This window comes from Podarcis melisellensis, assembly GCF_964234715.1.
Source record: "Podarcis melisellensis genome assembly, chromosome: 16".
Classification (NCBI taxonomy): domain Eukaryota; kingdom Metazoa; phylum Chordata; class Lepidosauria; order Squamata; family Lacertidae; genus Podarcis; species Podarcis melisellensis.
The window spans coordinates 7865615-7886504 of NC_138533.1; the positions used below are offsets into that span (position 1 = coordinate 7865615).

At 47.4% G+C, this 20890-nt stretch overlaps 1 protein-coding gene across 1 annotated transcript in view; it reads right to left on the reverse strand.

Moving 5' to 3' along the window:
- Positions 1 to 8744: 8744 nt before the first annotated feature.
- Positions 8745 to 20890, reverse strand: part of LOC309358414 (immunoglobulin superfamily DCC subclass member 3-like) — a 33573-nt gene continuing 21427 nt past the window's right edge. The window contains exons 8-14 of the mRNA XM_081891456.1: positions 20638 to 20888; positions 20044 to 20208; positions 17182 to 17370; positions 16208 to 16312; positions 15307 to 15436; positions 13401 to 13548; positions 8745 to 12107 (exon numbers count right to left, since the gene is read on the reverse strand). Of these exons, the coding sequence (XP_081747582.1) occupies positions 12015 to 12107; positions 13401 to 13548; positions 15307 to 15436; positions 16208 to 16312; positions 17182 to 17370; positions 20044 to 20208; positions 20638 to 20888 (1081 nt within the window). The 3' untranslated portion in view covers positions 8745 to 12014. The remainder of the gene's footprint in view (positions 12108 to 13400; positions 13549 to 15306; positions 15437 to 16207; positions 16313 to 17181; positions 17371 to 20043; positions 20209 to 20637; positions 20889 to 20890) is intronic.

Here is a 20890-nt window from a genome sequence, read left to right on the forward strand (position 1 = left end):
AACAGCTATCTCTGCCCTTCTAGCATTTGGGACTTTCTGGTTTAGAGAAAATGTGAGTTAAGAATCTCCGGCCTGCAGGACCTCTCTTACAAACTCACCTCCACCAGTTGTTTGTGGATGGATTTGTGAGCATAGGGTGTGTGCATGCAAATTCGGTGTGCGCCCAGCTTTGACTCCGCCCATGGTTAGCTTTGGCCCCACCCACCACTGGCTCAAGCCCCACCCATCTTGTGGCTGAAAAGGCTCCCCCTGACTTAATCCGTATTCTCCCCCAAGGTCATGGAACCAAAGTCCCTTCCCAGCCTTGCAGCTGGAGAACTTCTTAACCGGACGGGGGAAATGGGGAACTTCAAAAGAGGTGTTGAGGAGCCACTAAACTTATGCCTCTTCTCCATAACTTAGGAATTGTGTAAAAAATAATAATAACACCCTTCAAATACTATTTTTAATAAGATTTTCTCATCTCAAGGCATTTTTTAGTCTCTGGAAGTTGCATTCCAAACTAGGTGAGTGAGCAGTGAATGCCAGCTTTTTCAGGAAACCCTCCAAAATTTGGGCTGATTCAGTTACGAAGGTAACTGATGGGTGATTAGGATAATAATAATAATAATAATAATAATAATAATAATAATAATAATAATAATAATAAAAAAAATAATAGTTCCTATCTCGCCCTTCCTCCCAATGGAGCCCAGGCTGGCAAACATACAGTGCATAAGGGTTAAAAATGAAATGTTTAAACGCTGTCAAAACTTTTATCTGGGAGCAAACCACAGGGATGTTTTTGACACTTGAGGTGTATGTTTTTTAGGCCCCAACTTACAGTTGTAAGTGGTTTTAATACCGTGTTTTAGGGCTGTAACCTGCCCAGGGACCTTAGGGGGAATGGCAGGAAATAGATGATTAAAATCAGGCTGCAGTCCTGTGCTATGTGTTTTATATATTTAAAGCAGTATCATACCACTTGAAACAGCCACAGCTTTCCCCAAAAGAATCCTGGGAACTGTAGTTTGCTAGTGGCTCTGAAAGGTGTTAGGAGGACACCCTGCATCTTAAAGGTAAAGGATCCCTGACCATTAGGTCCAGTCGTGACCGACTCTGGGGTTGCAGCGCTCATCTCGCTTTACTGGCCGAGGGAGCCGGCGTACAGCTTCCAGGTCATGTGGCCAGCATGACTAAGCCACTTCTGGCGAACCAAAGCAGCGCACTGAAACACTGTTTACCTTCCCGCCGGAGCGGTACCTATTTATCTACTTGCACTTTGACGTGCTTTCGAACTGCTAGGTTGGCAGGAGCTGGGACCGAGCAACAGGAGCTCACTCCGTCGCGGGGATTTGAACTGCTGACCTGATCGGCAAGTTCTAGGCTCTGTGGTTTAACCCACAGCACCACCCACGTCCCTGTCTTTATCTTACAGAGCCACAATTCCCAGAGTGGTTTAACAATCCATCCAAGGGAACATTGGGAATTGTAGCTGTGCTAGGAAAATAGGGTGTCTCCTGTAACAACTCTTAGCACCCTAACAAACTACAGTTCCCAGGATTTCTTTGGGGGAAGCCATGACTGTTTATAGTGCTGTTGGTGCTTTAAATGTATAGTGCAGATGGAATCTACTCAGAATATCCATTGCGTGTCCCATCAAAAAACAATACTAAGAAAAAGCCAAACTCATACTTTTTAAATTTCATTCTGTGTGTTTCAAATTCATTGCCCAATGTCAATCTCTGCTAATGGGTGAAAACTTCCATTCCTCCTGCCCCCTCCCACAAAAACAAAACAGTAGAACCAAGGGTTGTTTTGCACATTGTTTTTTTTTTTTTAATTTTCAACACAAGACAAGAAAGATTTCCAGACATCAACCCTGCATCCTTGAGGTTTTGAAACCTTTGGTGGCTACCTCTCTTTGAACCAAGCTGTAAAATTGGGGCCAGTGGTGCAGAAGGTGCGATACAAACGAGTTACTCTTGGGTAGGAATGGGAGAAATCTCTCCTGGCAATTCATTGGTCTTGTTTGTTTTAAATCACAAAACCAAGGGGACAAGTTCACATGATGGTGTAACTTGAAATTTAAAAAATCATGGGGAAAAATCATTTTCAAATTCAGAATGGAGTTTTTTTTAATTTTTAAAAAACCTTCAATAAGGTGAGTTTTTAAATGATGCTGTACGGTACAACATACGGTATTTTCGTTTTTTCCTCCTTAAAAAAAATTCAGCAGCATAAAAAAGGGGGAAATTTAGAATTAAGTGAAATTTTGTAGGCCATTTTAAAGTGAGGAGAATGTTCTGCCAATTCCAACTTTTCCCTTCCATTTACACATTAAATTCCCCCGTGGTGATAGGAGGGAATTCAACTTTGGTATCATCCTCCCAGTTGCTTTGGATGCCTTGCGATGCCAGTTAAAGCTGTCTCCGCAGCCTCTCGCCTTTGAAACCCCAATCTTGTTGACACCTAGTTAATTCTTTGAATCGGCTGAGGAGCCCCTTGGAATTTCAAAACCACAAGTTGCCTTTCCGTTTGTAACCACCAAGCACTGAACAGTGATGGAGAAGATTTGGGGAATCCCTCCTGCATCTCTCCACCCCCCCCCCCAAACAAACATTTATGATGGTCCCACTTCTCTGGTCCTCTCCATCACCTTTGGGCCGTACTCTCTCTCTCGCATAGGACGTTAGCTTTTCCGCAGCCAGGGGGTCTCCCTTCTCCAATAATTAATCTTCCAGGAGGACCCCGGGCCGTGGCTTCTTAAAGCTTGTTTACTTCGTTTCACAAAACACAAGTTTTTCTCGTAACAAATTTTAGGTTCAAAAGCATTTTCTTGTCTCATTGGTAACTGGCCATTTCCTTCCCCCCTTTACAAAGATGGGCGTAGTCACAGTGGTTCGTCGGAAGCGGAGGCCAGGCTTCAAAACTAGAGAGTGCTGTTGCCAACCCAACAAATCTCACAAATATGTCTTTGGAGTGTGTTAAACTTTTCAAGACAAGGGGTGTTTTTTAGGCTGTGAAAAGCTCCTGGCTGGGTGTGCTCCTTCAGCTCAGAATATCCACCGTGATGAACGCGTTTGGGTTGCTTTTAAAGTGGGTTCGTGTTCTGGGAGCTGTTGAATTTTCGGTCCAAAGTGTCTGTGCTGGATGGACAGTGACCTAACATCGTAGACTACACTTCCCCAACCTGGTGCCCTCCATATTTTTTGGGCCACAGCCAAGCACAGTCTGTCATCAAAGTTGGTGGGACTTGGAGTTACCCAACAAGGCAGAAGAGGAGCGTAACCGGGCAATTAGTTGACAAGAATGTTAATTTTTAATATGTCGTAGCATTGGGAATTTGGTTTACCGTAAGTTAAGCAAGGAAGAAGAAGAAGAAGAGCAGAAGAGTTTGGATTTGATATCCCGCTTTGTCACTACCCGAAGGAGTCTCCAAGCGGCTAGCATTCTCCTTTCCCTTCCTCCCCCACAACAAGCACTCTGTGAGGTGAGTGGGGCTGAGAGACTTCAAAGAAGTGTGACTAGCACAAGGTCACCCAGCAGCTGCATGTGGAGGAGCGGGGAAGTGAACCCGGTTCCCCAGATTACGAGTCCACCACTCTTAACCACTACACCACACTGGCTCTCAATTAGCTGGTCAATTAGTCACCTATGGTGAGCAAGAATCTCAGCCAGGCGTGGAACCTTTAAAACAAGACAGAACCTGTCTCTTTTTTTAAAAAAGCGATGAATGGGTAACCTTTTATATGTAAACAGGTAAGACTTTGCAATCCAAAGTGGCTTCCACTTTTTTCCCCGCAAATGACTTTTTTTTTTTGTAAGTTGGCAACGTTTATTTGCCAGCCTGAAGTAGAACAGAGTGGGGGGAAGGTGGGATGGTTTAATTGTTGGAGAAATAATGTTCTATCTGGAGGGGGGCTCTAGAAATGGGTTGTCCTTTCAAGAGGACCTTTGCTCCAGCCCTCCAGATTTTCATAAGAGAAAGGACCTATTTTTAGTAGATGTTCAGACATATATTAGGGCTGCCATGTTTTAGCTGGTTAATCGGTTAATCCAGCTTGAGAAAGAGGAGGAGGGATGCCTCTTCTGAGATGGTGTGGGAAGAGGACCAAGAAAGGATGCCTCATCTGAAACCATGCCAGGAGTGGGATACTTTCATCTGTGAACTGAAAGCTTGGAATACCTCTTCCGAGATGACATTGAAAAGCCAATTCCTTCCTGCGTGAGCAAGAAGGACGGATGCTTCTTCCAAGAAGATACGAGAAGAGGGATCCCTTCCTGCGTGGGGAAGATTATGGGCAGGTGCCTCCTACTGGACAGTGCATGCTGTTGTGATGCATGTATCACCTTGGAAAAACAAAACAGGTTTGGGGAGGGCGTTAGGGTTAGATTTAATTGGCCGATTCATGTGTTCATGGTCTTTAATCACGTGATACCCCTGATAACGGTTTACGGCCGGTATCCACAGAATTCTGAAACAAGCCAAAGGAGACTTTTGACTTGGCTTATGACAAACAGGTTTTGAAAAAGGGTGTTTTGTCCTCTGACATCAGGCATTTGTCAGTTCCACAGAGCCCAACATGTCCCAGATCTGGGTCTAATTTGTTTGCATGAAGCTCTGTGGGTTCCTTGTATCTGATTTTGCCACCACTGCACATTTGTTAGGGGAGCACTTTTAGAAGTGGCACTGGATAAAAGAAAGAAGGGTTTTTGTAAAGAAACTTTCGATGTGAACAAGTTATTTTTTAGAAGCTAAAGGAGCTGAGGATGAGGCAGTGCTTCTTGAAAAGCTCGTTTAGTTGCAAGCAAGTATTGTGTATTTCTTGCTGCAAGACCTTTGGGGTGCAAGATTTCCCATCATAAAATGGGGAGAAGATCAGGCAAGATCCATTCCTGAAGAAGTTTTTCTATGTATGTGTCCATATGGAAAAATATGTACAGTATTTTGTGAAAATACACTCGGAACTCAGCATACCTAGTGACATTATGTCACATGGAGATACTTTAAACCTCTTTGATTCGGAATATAAATTTCATTGGCTGTGTAATTCCTGCAAAACAGATATGTGCACATCTGTGTTGTGGGTAATTTGAAGGATGTTTTTCAAAAAGATAAAAGACTTATTTCAGGTATTTGCTTATGCTGTTTGAGCCTGGCATTGTGCATTTACTGGCATAACTGAACAGATTTGTTGGCAGACAGCTCACTAGTCCTCAAGGTTATCAGCAAATCCAGATTAGCTGATAGCTTGCTCGGAAATAAGTTCTGCTGATCAGTTTTTGTTTTGTTTTTTTAAAGAGTCCCGCAGTTGGCCTTGTTCGTAACATGTGTGGATTTCATAATGTGCATTCTCAGAGTTAAGCTTCCTGTACATTTGCGCATGATGAAGCTCTGGCACATTGGCCTGTTGGTTCACATTCAGAGGTAGTTGACCTCACACCTGGAAACATTTAAAATGGTCTTTCCCAACCTCATACCTTCCAGATGTTCCTGGACTACAAAACCCATCATCCCATAATGGCTGCAGGTGATGGGAGTTTGAGTCCAACAACACCCAGAGAGTGTCAGGTTGTGGAAACCTGGCTTAAAGCAACAGGAGAAGTTGTTGTTGTCTTCTCAAACTTACTTCAGTGAATATTTCACTGTATATTGGAAATAGCAGTAGCAGTCTGTCATGCATGAAGTTAAATATTTCTTTTCTCCTGTGTTTCGGTTTGTGCTGCTTAGATTACCCTTGACTAACCTCAGTCTCCTCCATTGTGCATCTATGCCAAATGTGCAAAAGCCGCTGGAGAAATATTCCTACTAATTCTCTTGGTTGAGCTCTGCCAAAGTTCAAGATTTCCCTGGCAAATCTGTTGCCAGAAATGGGATTTCCTTGGTTCCCTATGTGGCCTTGCCTCTAAGGTTACCAGACTTTTTTCAGTGAATCCAGGGACACTTTTTAACTTCAGTCGGAATGATAGTGGACATGATAGGAGACTGATTTGCAAATCCGGGGACTGTCCCCGGAAAACGGAGACGTCTGCTAACCTTACTTGCCTACATTCTCCACTGCTTTCCCAGTTATTTAAGTCTATGGTGGTTCTCACTTCAGCGGTAGTTTTGGGTGTTGCAGGTTTGTTTGTTTGTTTATTGATTGATTGATTGATTGATTGATTTGGGGGCACAGCTCAGTGATAGAGTATCTGCTTGGCATAAAGGAGGTTCCAAATTCAATCCCCAACTTCTCCAGGTAGGACTGTGAAAGACTCGCTTTGAAATGCTGGAGGGCTGCTGCCAGCCAACAATAGATCATGGTGAGCTAGATGGATCACTGGTGTGACTTGGTATAAGGCAGTTTTCTATGTTCCTGCATCAGAGCTGTGCCATGGGTTTTGTAGTCTTTAAAGCTGCGTCGAACCCAGCATCATGGATTTTGTGGTCTGTAACAGGGGTGTCCAACTTCCAAGAGACTGCGATCTACTCCCACTATAAATAAACTGGCAGTGATCTACCCATTGGATTGACCAGAGTTGTTGAGCATTTTGGGGGGTGATCGCTGGAGATCACGAGGTCGACCAGGATCAACCAAGGACAGCCCACGATCTACCAGTAGATCGCGATCGACCTGTTGTGTGAAAGCTTAAGTTATCTTTTCACATTTATGTTTGGTCTCAATTATGCTGCAAGTTGGGGGCGGGGAAGGTGTAGTTTTAAAAATGTGTGGTGAGCCAATGGAGCAAACATTTCCATATTTTAACAGGTGCAAAAAGGTGATGCTTGAACAATTCTACAAGAGATGGCTTGTTTTGAAAGTTAAAACAGTTTGAAAAGTGGCTTGTCCGTAGTGTAAAGTGAGCAGGGATTGGGTGGGGCTGGATATGTGGGTTTCTCAATATGGGACATGCTTTGTGCTTAACTAAAGTGTTTCTTGTGTTATCTCCTGTAAGAAGCAGTAGTTTGGTGTGTTAACTTTACAATCATGGGAAACATTGTGGTCTTTGTGGTAGGAGGAGCCTCATGTATGAACAAATATGCCATAGTAGTGATGAATTCATCACAGCTTCACAGCTCTTAATTAAAGCAAATTTTGAAGGGGAAAACCGCCACTAGGTTTATGATTACTGAATCATATATATGAATACACTGAGAAACTCAGAAACCAAGCAGTAACTGGGCAATGGGGGAAAAGGAAGATGATGGCAAAGGGGAATGCTGTGATTTTCATCCTCTACACCAGGGTTTCCCAAACTTTGGTCCCCAGCTGTTCTTAGACTTCAACTCCCATCACCCCTAACTAGCAGGACCAGTGGTCAGGGATGATGGGAGTTGTAGTCTAAAAAGCAGCTGGAGACCCAAGTTTAGGAAACCTTGCTCTGCACATGTATTTGAGAATTGCATTGAAATGTGGGACTTGCATCCGAGAGTGAAAACATCTGCAGGATCAGGCTGCAAACAGAAGATCCACTAAGGAACATTTCTGCATGCTTAAGCCTGGGGAAACTTGAGTGGGCGAGAGGGGATCCTCCATATGTCATTGGACTCCCAACTCCCATCAGCCCTAGCCCTAGGACTGATGGGAGTTGTAGTCCAGCAATGTCCAGAGGGATGCAGATTCCCCACCCAGGGGAAGTTAAATATTTTCCGAAAAGGTTCTTAAGGAGATAAGTCGAAATAGGACTGAGATCTGTCATTCAGTGCCACTACTGGCAATGAATGGATAAGAAGTTGTAAGACTGTTGTAAGAGTGGATCCGCAGATGAAGGAACTGTCAAGGATAGCAGTGGAAAGATTGTAGAGGAGCCAGTGGTATGCAAAGCTTAGGGACCGAATATTCTACCTTGGGACGTCAGGCAGGTGGTGGAAGAAGACTTCTGTTCAATGTTTCCTGAAACGAGCAAACACTTGGGTTGGGCAGCTACTTTTGACATCTCAATTAAAAAGTGGGCATCTTTGGTGAGGATGACTCAGTCCTTGTAAGAAGATACTTTAATGAATGTGGCTTCCTGCAAACGAGGGTGGCAGGCGCCAACCCTGAAAGGGGGCGTGGCTTCTGGGACAGATGGAGATTTCTTAGAAGTGGGATTGGCCGCCACTCGGGTGGCCTTGTAGCTTCTTACCAGACCTCAGCTGACATTAATAGATCTCAAGAGCAGGCCGGTGGCCATTAAGATGTGCTGCATGTGAGGAAACGGGTTCAGAGAAATGAGTTCAGTTGGCATTTTAACACGGACCGACCCGATTCGCGATTCACGATTCACGAACCAGAACACAAACTGAAATGCAACTCGCCTTCCAAATTCTGCACACAAGGATGTGTGTGTTTGCGAAAGCAAAATCCCAGAGTTCATCGTTATATTTGGGAAAGTCGCTTCCAAAATAAGGAGCCTATTAGCTGCATTTTCTTCTACACGGTTTTTGCCTGCTGGTAGAATATCTACGGATCTTGATGCAGGCTTCTTTTTTTAAAAAAGAATTGCACAAACCGACACAAAAGTGAGCTTAAGGTTGGGATAATGTGAAATGAAGAGAAAACAAAAGGGGGCAGATTCAGCCCCCCCCCCGGCCAGCCACAGAGACACGAGTGGAGTCGCTCAAGTGGTTTCTTAAAGCTATATAGTAAACGTGTACCCATGTGACCAGAAATTAGGCCACCCATGGGCATCTTTGAAGATCAGCTGCAACGGTTTTGAAAAGCACCTTTGGTTATGCTTGAATCAAGGTGGGTAACGGTGGGTATGTAAAAACCAAAAGAAATAAAGGAGGAACAACAGACTCTGGGTTGGGCCCGTTTTGAATGGGCAGTTAATTTTGACAGGAAGTGGGGTGCCGCTGGAAAGCTCCCCGTTTCCTGTCGGCCTCTGGCAATTCCATAGAACCACTGTGTGTGTCTCCGCTATCTGGGAGACACTCGCCTATCAAAGGGAGGTGGGGAAATCTCAACTCTCATCAACTAGGAAAAGAGATCATTTTTGCCTAAAGCACTAAAAATAATCCGAAAGAAAAAGGTTGAGTATTATTAATTTTTTTTCATATTTTTTTTTTGGTAGGGGAAAAGGGAAGAGGGAAAAGTAAGGGGGATATTTTGGTTATGATTCCTAGAGAAGGAACTAGGGTGAAAAATGGGGAAGAGGGGGTCAGCAAGGCTTTAGGAAACGTCTACCTAACAGTACTTTTTTTCTTTTCCTCTCATACACAAAACTTTGGGTCGACAGGGTTTCGTTTTTCCGCAAGCGCACAGAGGGAATCACACCTGCGCGAGGCAAATTTTGAGGTCACTCGGACATGCGCTCTCTCTCACATACAGTCTAACGCTGGCCGACTGTGGTTTTCTTTGTTTTGAAAGAGCTGACAATCAAAATCAGGAAGAGAAGGAAAGGACAGATGGAAAGGACACCAGCCTGGGCACTGCAAGGCCATGTTCACACGGACAAAGCTTAGGGGGCTTTTGCTGGGATCATCTAGACCACGTACATCAACCTCTACAGTCCGAGTGGCTGAGGTGTTTGGTCTAGGACCCACGAAACCAGGATTCCTGCTCAGCCATGAATCTTCAGTGGGTGCGACGTTGGGCCAGCCAATCTCTCTCAGCCTAACCTACCTCACAGGCTTGTTGTGAGGATAAAATGGGTAGGGGAGGAGAACCATGTTTGCCACCTTGAGCTTCTTGGAGAAGAGGTGGGGTGGTTGTCCTCTTTGGGCATCAAGAATATCACCCTGCTGGAGCAAGGACAGCAGTTGAAGCCAAGGCTAAAGTTGGAACCGGAGAGTGCTTTGGGGTGGCCCCAGGTGGCGCTGTGGGTTAAACCACAGAGCCTAGGACTTGCCGATCAGAAGGTCGGCGGTTCGAATCTCTGCGACAGGGTGAGCTCCCGTTGCTCGGTCCCTGCTCCTGCCAACCTAGCAGTTCGAAAGCACGTCAAAGTGCAAGTAGATAAATAGGTACCGTTCCGGTGGGAAGGAAAACAGCGTTTCCGTGCGCTGCTCTGGTTCGCCAGAAGCGGCTTAGTCATGCTGGCCACATGACCCGGAAGCTGTACACCAGCTCCCTCGGCCAATAAAGCGAGATGAGCGCTGCAACCCCAGAGTCGGCCACAACTGGACCTAATGGTCAGGGGTCCCTTTACCTTTAAGGCAAGATGAAAGCTTCAGTGGTTTACGAGTGGAAGCCACCAAGGTCTGAGACACAATGTCAAGTGTGCTGGCTTTCAGAGACCCTGATACCAATCAGTCGATAGTTCAGTGTTATCAATCAAGCCACCAACTCGTTCTGTACATAAGTTCTGTACATGCAGATTCCAGGTTTCTGCCCCTAAATGTTTAACGTTTAGGCGGAGACTGCCCTCCTCAGCGTAAACCCATTACAATTAATGGCTCTGAACCGGTTATGCCCATTAACTTCAACCGGTATGCTCTGAACAGGAGTAGCATTTGTGTACTTATTCAGAGTAGCGATTCTTTTCTCTTTGGCAGATAGAGGAATGCTGAACTTAGTCCACTCCAAACAATAAAAAGGAGAAGAGGGGAGATGTGCTGGACTTTTGTGGCTGTGAACTTCATGGCTGAGCGTCCGGTTCGAGTTAAAACCCCGTCCGTTTTTTTAAAAAAAGGATGGAGCTAAGCTTCCACCGCATCTTGATATGCCGGCTTTGGTGTCCGAGAAAAGAGAAAGAGGCCAGGAAAGGAAGGAAAAGAAGAAAAGGAGGAAGGCTCTGGTGTAACCATAGTGTCTGGTCCTCTGAGATGGACACACTATGTGGGCCTCACGGTCGAGGCTCTTTAGCTCTAAGGGAGGTTCTGGAGGTAATTCTGGTTTGGGAGTAATTTGGAGAGCTAAGTCACTGAGCCTCCAACCAAATCTTGGATGGCCTCCCTCAGGGGACTGAGGGAGTCCGCCCACAACCAGAATCTGGGTGGGACATTTTGGTTCTGTCAATAAATACGTTCCCCCTTACAACTGAAGAGCCCCACGGTAGTCGGGCCGGAGGTCCCAGCTGCCGCGGCTGTTTCCAGAGGGCTAACAGCGGCCCCCTACGCCTCGTAGGCCGCCGTCCTCCCACTTCTGAGAAACGTCAAATGCTAAGGCTCTGTCCTCACACACGGTTAAAGCTCTACATCTTTGGAAAGCAGTTCAGCAAACTTTTGTGTATCATCTTAAAAAATATTTGGATAGAGACGTCATATATATAATATATATATCAAAAAAAAGACACTCTGTAGGAAGCAGCAAGAGGAGCTATGGAAAAGGGGGAAAGGAATGTGAGGCTTTGGGTGAAGCGTCCCCCCCCCTGCCCACCCCATTGCCCCCCTCATGACAGAGGATGGAGGTGGGTATTTGGGAGAGGGGGGTCCGCTTCTGCTGCTCCCACTTTTGGTTTGGCGATATTTGGTATGCTGGTGCCGAGCGCCCAGGCACCGTGGGTGGGAGGTGTCAGAAAGGGATGGTCCTCATCCCACCCCGAATGGACCACATGACTCATTAGGGAGTAATTTTGGAGCCTCAACCTTCCCCAAGCCCCGGTAACTCGTAGGGGGTTTGGCTTCGGCACAATTTGGGCAGGGGGAGATCAGCTTTCACATCCATTCTTGAGGCAGCCGAGAATGAGAGCGGAGAGAAGTTGTCTCTTTCCCCACCGCTTTCTGGCTTTCCCTCAAGATGGCTGCCTCAAGTTCCGGAACCTTCCGGTTGCCGTGGAAAGCTGCTCCCTGTTGCCCCACCTCTCTGCCACTACCCCTTCTCCCTTTTGGCAAGAGGGGTGAATTAAGAAGCCAGAGCGTGGCTGGCAGGTTGAGGTAGTTTTGGTATTTGTATCAAAAATAGATCATTCGGGAGAACTGGGGTGGGAGTAGGGCTCAGGTGGCGGCTGGACCGGACGCTATGGGGCTGGCCGTCCAGCGGAGGTGAGGTAGATTCTTTGGAGGTTTGCGGTTGGGATTCTGGATGGGTGGTGGGAAATTGGGGGCAGGGGAAGGCCCTGCCTCAACAGAGCTGCCACCGGGCTCGGTCGAGGGGCCTCTCCCTACTCCGTTCCCACCGGGCATTGGCTTAACCACTGGGCTGTGAAGGAGGGCAGCGCTCGACGGTCACTTCAAAGTGGGGAATGTCATGGGCGGTGAGTCCATCGGAGGATGGGGGGTTCTGTGAGGAGAAAGGAAGGCAGGTTAACCGCATTGCCCTTTTGGACGCCACCTTTTGGCCCGCAAGCTTTGTTCCTCACTCCCAGGGTGCCCTGCAGATATATCAGACCCTGCTGGCCATCTCCCCGGCCCCCGTTTGACCCTCCGAGTATAAGCTCCGGAGAGAAAATATGATGGAACTGAGGCCTTATTCACACTATGCATTTAAAAAAACTATGATAACACTATCGGGGAAATTCTGAAGAATCCTGGGAGCTGTAGTTAGTTCATGGTGCTGACAGGTGCTATTCCCCTCCCAGAGCAATTATATTATTATTATTATTATAATATAATAATAATAATACCCCGCCCATCTGGATGGGTTTCCGCAGCCACTCTGGGTGGCATTCACTTCCGGGTTTTCCTTGTTCGGGAGCCGAAACATTCCATAACGGAGCTGTTCAGGAACTGAGGTTTGATTGTAATACATTTTAAACTAGGATATTATGGTATAATAAGGGACGTGGGTGGCACTGTGGGTTAAACCACAGAGCCTAGGACTTGCCGATCAGAAGGTTGGCGGTTTGAATCCCCGCGACGGGGTGAGCTCCCGTTGCTCGGTCCCTGTACTGCGAACCTAACAGTTCAAAAGCACGACAAAGTGCAAGTAGATAAATAGGTACCGCTCTGGTGGGAAGGTAAACGGTGTTTCCGTGCGCTGCTCTGGTTTGCCAGAAGCGGCTTAGTCATGCTGGTCACATGACCCGGAAGCTGTACAGCGGCTCCCTCGGCCAATAAAGCGAGGTGAGCACTGCAAGCCCAGAGTCGTCTGTGACTGTACCTAATGGTCAGGGGTCACTTTACCCATTATGGTATAATAGCATAACATCATCTCTTAAAGTTAAAAAAAATTAAAAACTTCCCTAAACAGGGTTGCCTCCAGATGTCTTCTAAAAGTCAGATAGTTGTTTATTTCCTTGACATCTGATGGGAGGGCGTTCCGCAGGGCGGGCGCCACTACCGAGAAGGCCCTCTGCCTTCAGCTCCCAGAGTTTCCCGGGAAGAGGGATTGATTGCTAAAACACTCTGGGAATTGTGGTTCCAGGAGGGGAATAGCAACTCTTAGCACCATTAACAGCTCCCGGGTTTCACTGGAGGAGACCTTGACTGTCTGAAGCGATATGACAGTGATTTACATCTTCACCCATGTGATCAGCAGGGCTGCTGCCGTGGCCCTTCCCCCTGGGACACCTTGGTTCTGCCTGGGACAGCTGCTGAGCTAAAAGCAGGCATATACACACACACACATCCTCACCTGGGTAACCAGTTCCACCATCTCTGAGGGTTTTGCCCCACCCTCCAGCTTCCGCTGGTTCCGGGGAGGCTCCCGCGTGGTGGTCTGCACCGGTTCTGTTCCCTGTGGGATGGTCCAGCTTTCTTGGGTCCCTTTCTTACAGAACAGACTGTAGAGGGAAGACGTAGAGAGAATGGTTCTTTCCTGAAACATTTCTTAAATGGTACATAGGAAATCTGCCCAGGATTATGTTGATGATGATATTTTGTTTTTAGTTTATTTTAAAATTAAGCCTATATATTTTATCTTTCTATATAATATTATTGCAAGCATCACACTGCATTTTGCAGGATCAGTGAGCAGGGGGCAACAGCCCCTAGTACTATCATACCTCATGTTACGTTTGCTTGATGTTACGTTTTTTCAGGTTGCGACCCAGAAGTACCAGAAAGGGTTACTTCCAGGTTTCGCCGCTCGTGTATGCACAGTAGTGCTAAATCGTGCTTCATGCATGCGTACAAGCACCAAATCGCGCCGCGCACCTGCACAGATACGGCGCTTCAGGTTGCAGGCTTTTCACGTTGCGAACGGGCCTCTGGAACGAATCCCGTTCTCAACCAGAGGTACCACTGTACAGTCAAACCTTGACTATCAAAAAGAATCCGTTCCAGAAGCCTGTTCAGCTTCCGAAATGTTTGACAACTGAGGCACAGCTTTCGATTGGTTGCAAGAGCTTCCTGCACTCAGCAAAAGCTGTGTCAGACATTCAGCTTCCAAAAAACGTTTCAAAACCGGATCATTTACTTCCGGGTTTTCGTCGTTCGGGAGCCGAAACATTCCATAACGGAGCTGTTCAGGAACTGAGGTTTGACTGTAATACATTTTAAACTAGGATATTATGGTATAATAGCATAACATCATCTCTTAAAGTTAAAAAAAAATATTACAAGAAACATATGTAACATCAGGGTCACAAAAGTTAGAAGCAATCATATGAGTCACATATACATGGTAGTTATAGTTAAGGAGACTGGGAGGGGACACTTGGAATAAACATTTCAGGAAACTATTACTTTTGTGTTTATATCCTGTCTTTCCTCCAAGGACGTGGTTCTCTCCCCCCTCTCCATATTATCCTTACAACAACCTTGTTGAAGTTGGTTAGGAGGAGAGGCAGGGACCAGCCTAAGCTCATCTAGCAAGCTTCATGGCTGATTTATGCACCGTGGTCTCTCAGGTCCTATCCCAACACCCGAAGCATGATACCACACTGACTCTACCCATCATGGCTGCATTCTATTTATGTACATAGGGCCTAGAGGGAGATGGTGGCAGGAATTTAGGGAAGGTCCACTGGGACATAAAAAGAGAAGTGTTAGGGCATACGATGTACCTCTAGGAAGGAACTGCGGTCATACAGGAAGGAACTGCGGTCATCGAGTTTAGTTCTCGAACGTTTTGGCTCTCAAACGCCGCAAACCCAGAAGTGACTGTTCTGTTTTGAGAACTAATTTTGGAACCCAAACACCCGATGAGGCTTCCGATTGGCTGCAGGGCCTTCCTGCAGCCAATCAGAAGCCACACTTTGGTTTCCGAATGTTTTGGAAGTTGAACGGACTTCCGGAACGGATTCTGTCTGACTTCCAAGGTACGACTGTACTGTGAGTTTTGCAGAGGGTCCTGGGTGAAAGAATATGGGCAACTGTGGGTTAGGGTCGAAAGCTCAGCAGGTTACATGGCACCACAGAGAATTTTTCCTGTGGCGTACCCCTCGGAAGATTGTGCATGTGGGAATGGGGCCCTTTGGGTGAATAATGTCCTCACTCCCTCCAAAAAAAAACCCCTCTGCTATATTTGGGTGTCTAGGGGAATTAGGGAATGCTGGGAGATCCAAGTGATTCGTACAGAGCAGCCTCCACATCCTCACCTCTTGCGGTAGCCGAACATAAGGAAAAGGACACAGAATATAATGCACGCCATGCCAATGTGGACGCCAACCACGATGCCAGCGAGGGAGCTCTCCCCATCCTGCCCACACTGGCACACTGAGTTGGCATCTGTGGGACAAAGCACAGTCGTTAGGGGACGGAGGTCACAGAGATGGAGAGGCGAGAGGGTTTCTGTTTCTCTTCATTTCTTGTTTTTCCAAAGATTCAGTTCTGTTCACGTGAATTTATCACATCCGTATGTTTATGTAGATACACTAGAGGCCAAAATTGTGGAAACCTTTAGGAAATGTTGCAATTATAAGTTTTGGTGGTTCAGAACACCAGTCTTTTTTAGAATGACACCATAAAACAGTACAATAACTACCATGTATCAATAGAAAGATAATGTAATGCAGAAGATCAAACACAATAAACTGGATTGAATTGTCCTACCTAACGTTACAGCTAAATAACCAGAAAAGGCGGATTTGCTTAAAACTGACAAAAGACTGATGTTATGAGACATCAGACCTAGGAAATCCCAAAAGGTTTCCACAATTTTGGCCACTCTAGTGTGTATAAGTGTGGGTTTAGAAGATCCTCATGAAAATTCACTAATGTAAATTCATTTTAGTGTGAATTTCTTCCAATAGACACACCTTTGTAATTTCGCCTTTATAGACATTTTCACAAAGCAGTTTTTCCTTATGGACTTATCTGTTATTTTCACTAGTATATGCATTTTTGTAGAGAAGTATGAATTTTGAAGGATGGCCCCATTCCAGTTTGTGAATTGTTTCAGTAAATGTAAATCAGGTACATTCCCCTTTAAATGCGAACAGAATTGAATTTATCCCCCATCACCAGAAGTGTGTGTGTGTGTGTGTTTCTGGTCCTTACCCAGCCTCTCAGAGTTCTCCTTGAGGGAGACAAACCGCACACTGCTGTTCCCATCGCCATTCCCGTTGAAGGCCTGGAGTTTGATCTCGTACATGGCAGATGGTTCTGTGGGAGAGAGTTTGGAAAGGCGAGTGGAGTGGAGGTCAGGTTTATGGAAGCCGACACTAGGGGGCAGCATTGATGGAGAATCTGAGGGCTAGCTAGCGGGGGAAGCTGAGGGGGCAATTTCTCCATCATGTGGCAAGGAATCTGCCTCAGACCGGAACAGACTATTAGTCCACATACCGTATTTTTCGCTCTATAGGACGCACTGGACCATAGGAGGGGAAGAACAGGGAAAAAAATTCTCCCCCTCTCTGTGCAGCACCCCTTCAGCGAAGCAGTAGGAGAAACAGAGCCCCTTCCATTTCTCCTTCCGCTTCGCTGAAGGGGCGCTGCGCAGAGAGGGAAAACTGTGCAGCGCCTCTCCAGTGAAGCGAAGCCTGGAGAGCAAGAGGGATTGGTGTGCACCGACCCCTCTCGCTCTCCAGGCTTCAGACGGCTATCTGCAAGCCTTCGGAGCGCAGCGAGAACTCCTGCTGCGCTCTGAAGGCTTGCGGATAGGTGCCTGAAGCCCCTGGAGCGCAGCGGGATTTCCCACTATGCTCCAGGGGCTTCAGGCGGCTTCAGCAAAAGCAACACGAAGCCTCCAGAGCGCGGGGGGAGCTCTCCCTCTGCGCTTTGGAGGTTTCATGTTGCTGTTGCTGAAGCCAAGGAGCCTGCATTCGCTCCATAGGACGCACACACATTTCCCCTTAATTTTTGGAGGGGAAAAAGTGCGCCTTATAGAGCGAAAAATACAGTAGTTCTGCGTTGTCTACTCTGACCAGCAGCAGCTCTGCAGGGCGTCTTCCCACAACCACTGGATCCTGGAGACACCAGAGAGCTGAAGCTACGCCCCCCCCCCCTTGCAGGAGGCCCAGGAGGAGACTCACCCAAGTTGCTGAACGTGAAAGAGTTGGCCATGCCGGATAAGAGCTCTGGGCCCTCATAGTGGGCGCTGGGCAGCTTTCGGAGGTAGAGCTTGAAGCCTTCGATTCGGCCCGGCTTGGCAGGCAGCTCCCAAAAGACGTAGACGGCACTGTTGTTGAGAATCTTGGTGAAAAAGCCCAGTGCTGCAGGGACTGAGTAGACGGGGGGGGGGGAGAAAGGTGAGTGACTGTCCTTCCCACCCAGATGGAGAGAAGCAGGGACCCAGCATCTCCCGTACCTGGGGTCTCTCTCAGTCCCATGCTATTGTCAGGAAGCTGTCAGCGGCTCCCGGCTGGTTGCCCGGGAATTATAAAGACAAGGGAAAATTTCTTACAGTCCTTTTTTATTTCAATCTTTACAGAGAGAGGCTTTGGAACCCAGCCTCTTGGATAATGGCGTTGTCCCGAGTGAATCTCTACCCCTGTATGTTCCACTTCCTCATTCGTCATCATCATAACCACCTCTACGGGTGCTGCTACATGCCCTCTATCTTTGAGCTCTTTGCTCTCCTACTTATTATTATTATTATTATTATTATTATTATTATTATTATTATTGGTTTACAAAAGTATGTGCAATGTCTCTTTTTTCAGGTTACATTTTCTATAGGTCAGTTTCATTTGTTGAGGCATTAGGGTTACATTAGGAAGAAAAAGGGAGGAAAAGGTGGAGGGGGTCATAGTGAGTCAGCGGGGTCGGGTGGCGATGTTTCTATTTTACTTAGTGTACGTGTAGGGTTTTGCGTCAGCGTAGCTTGTGCAGGTTCTGTTTGCTATTCACTTGCGTTCCTTTGGTGGTGAGAGAGGTTGGGGTTGGCCCAGGGCAGTGTTTCTCAACCTGTGGGTCCCCAGATGTTGTTGGACTACAACTCCCATCATTCCTAGCCAGCACGACCAGTGGTCAGGGATGATGGGAGTTGTAGTCCAGCAACATCTGGGGACCCACAGGTTGAGAACCGCGGGCCTAGGGTGTGGCTGCTTGTTTGTGACTGGTTGTGGTGAACTTTGTTTTCATGTGTGAGTGGGCGTTTTTGAATCAGGTTAGCCAGATTGATTCGTATGCTCTGCTACCTTTAAGGATCGCCAGGTTCTGGGAGATGGAAGGTCTGGGGTGCTTTCTCATGACAATGTGTTGTTCTGGCTCTCTCGTGATTTCCCAGCTTTCCCCCTCATCTGCCTCTGAGCTGCAACCTCCCTCAAACCCCTGTTGTAAATCTGTACTGTCTTTCCTCTTCCCTGGAATGGTCTGCCATTCCTCCTCCGCCCAGTCCCTGAAAGCTATTACCATTTGTGGCTGGTGCCCAGTGCAATAGGGATCCAGGGTTGCAATGTGTGTGTGTGTAAGACCTGTTACTATTTCTGCAGCATTGCCCCTGTCTACAGTGTCCTATACCTGCCCAATCAGCATGAAAAGGGAGCATTTTAGCCACTGAGAAGATGTCCTGACCCTTTGTGCCAACTGGAGTCAATCAGAGAAGGAAGGTGAGTTGGCCACTGAGGGACACTCTGGAGAAAGTAAAACAGCGAGGAGTTGCTGTCCCGTATGCTCCCAAGCTAAGCGTTTAGGAGCATTAAAGACACAAAGTGCTTTGGTTCCAAGAGAACGGTGTGCATTTCAGTTACGTACAATGGAACGTCAAAGGAAACACCAATTGAGTCGTTCCAGATAGCTCAGGTGGTTACAACAGGGTTTGTCAACCTGGTCCCTACCTCTCACTAGTGGGCATTTCAGGACTCTAGGTGGGCAGTAGGGGGTTCAACGGCACAAGCTGAATCCTCCTTCCACCGAGCACTGGTGGGCGGTAAGGAAATTTTACCATCAAGAAAGATGCATTAGTGGGCGGTAGGTGTAAAAAGGTTGACTACCCCTGGGTTAGAACATAGTGCTGATAATGCCAAGGCTGCAGGTTCGATCGCCTTATGGGACAGCCGCATATTCCTGCATTGCAGGGGGTTGGACTAGATGATTCTCGGGGTCCCTTCCAACTCTACTATTCAATGATCATCCATACTAAAAAAAAAAAAAAAGATACTGGAGCACACCATGTTGTTTGCATAGAGAAGAGCGCATCTAGCTGAAAGGCCACACACAGAGATTTGCAACGACCATTGCAATGCATCCCGAATCGTGACCTCTGTGTAGCTATAAGGTGATTGCACTTCTGAATTTGCCAAACCAAGAATGTATAATAATAATAATAATAATAATAATAATAATAATAATAATAATAATAAATTTATTTATATCCCGCCCTCCCCAGCTGAAACCGGGCTCAGAGCGGCTAACAACAGTAAAATGATACAACGGTCTAAAATCATTTCATTATAAAATCAGTTCAAATCAGATGAATGGCAACCATTGGGCTAGAGTTCTGTGAGGATGACAGGAGGAGGGGGTCAGGCTGTGCCCTGGCCAAAGGCCTGGTGGAACAGCTCTGTCTTGCAGGCCCTGCAGAAAGATGTCAAGTCCCGCAGGACCCTAGTCTCTTGTGACAGAGCATTCCACCAGATCGGGGCCACAGCCGAAAAAGCCCTGGCTCTGGTTGAGGCCAGCCTAACCTCCCAGGACCTCCAAGATGTTTTTGTTTGAAGACCGTAAGGTCCTCCGTGGGACATACCAGGAGAGGCGGTCCCATAGGTACGAGGGTCCTAGGCCATATAGGGCTTTAAAGGATGGGGCAGGAAGTGGAGGTACCAAGGGCAGGTACAGCCAGAGCCAACGACAGGCACGGCCAACAAATGCTGGTCTCGCCCCCGTCTTCCTCATCTACAAGGAGTGGCACTGAGATGGAGGAGGAGGACGACTGCTCCAATGGATCTACTCACTGCTGCCCAGAGTGGTGGCCAGGATGGGCTGGGAATCCTGGCTGGCGCCCAGGGGTGAGTAAGCCTTCAGGTAGATAGAGTACGTTGTCGAGGGCTCCAGGTTGGTGAAGACGTGCTGGAAGGTGGTCTTGCTGACGGCCTCCTGGAGCTCCCGGCTATCGGACTCTGCAGGAGGTGCAAAGAGGAAGAGAGGTGAATTTTTCGGATGGGATCAGGATGGGACCTCCCGGCTCGGACCAAAGGCCCACCTCGTCCAGCATCCTGTTCTCCCAAAGCGTCCAATCAGGTGCCTTCACGAAGCCCACAGGAAGGGCGCAACGTCAACAACCTTCCCTGAGAGTTTGTCCCCAACAACGGAGGTTCCGTTCTTAACCATTGGTGCTACTCCTGCAAAGACCCCCCTCACAAAACTTACTTGTGGGATCGCCTGGCACCATAACTACCCAACCAGCCGCTCTGGTCTGGTACCGTTACAATATTTGTAAGAAAACGAAATCTTTTGCTGCGGCACCATCCCTGGCGTACGAAGTCCACCAAACCTGCGCCTGGAAAGTGAACCTTGGGTGGGAATTTGGGGTGAGGCTCGCCACTCACCTCCCGCCTTGCGGATGTGCAGGACGTAACCGATTATGGCCTCTGTCACTTCCATGGGGGGCTCTAGCCAAGTCACCTGGATGGAGGTGGTGGAGAGGGCAGTGGCCTGGACCCCTTCTGGGGAGCTGGGCAGCTCCTTGGACAGGGCCACAGCTAGCCGGGCGCTGGCCTGGTTGGTCCCTGCGCTGTTTTCCGCAATGCACTGGTAGATGGCTTCGTCTGCCGAGGTAATCCGCTGGATCATCAAGGTGCT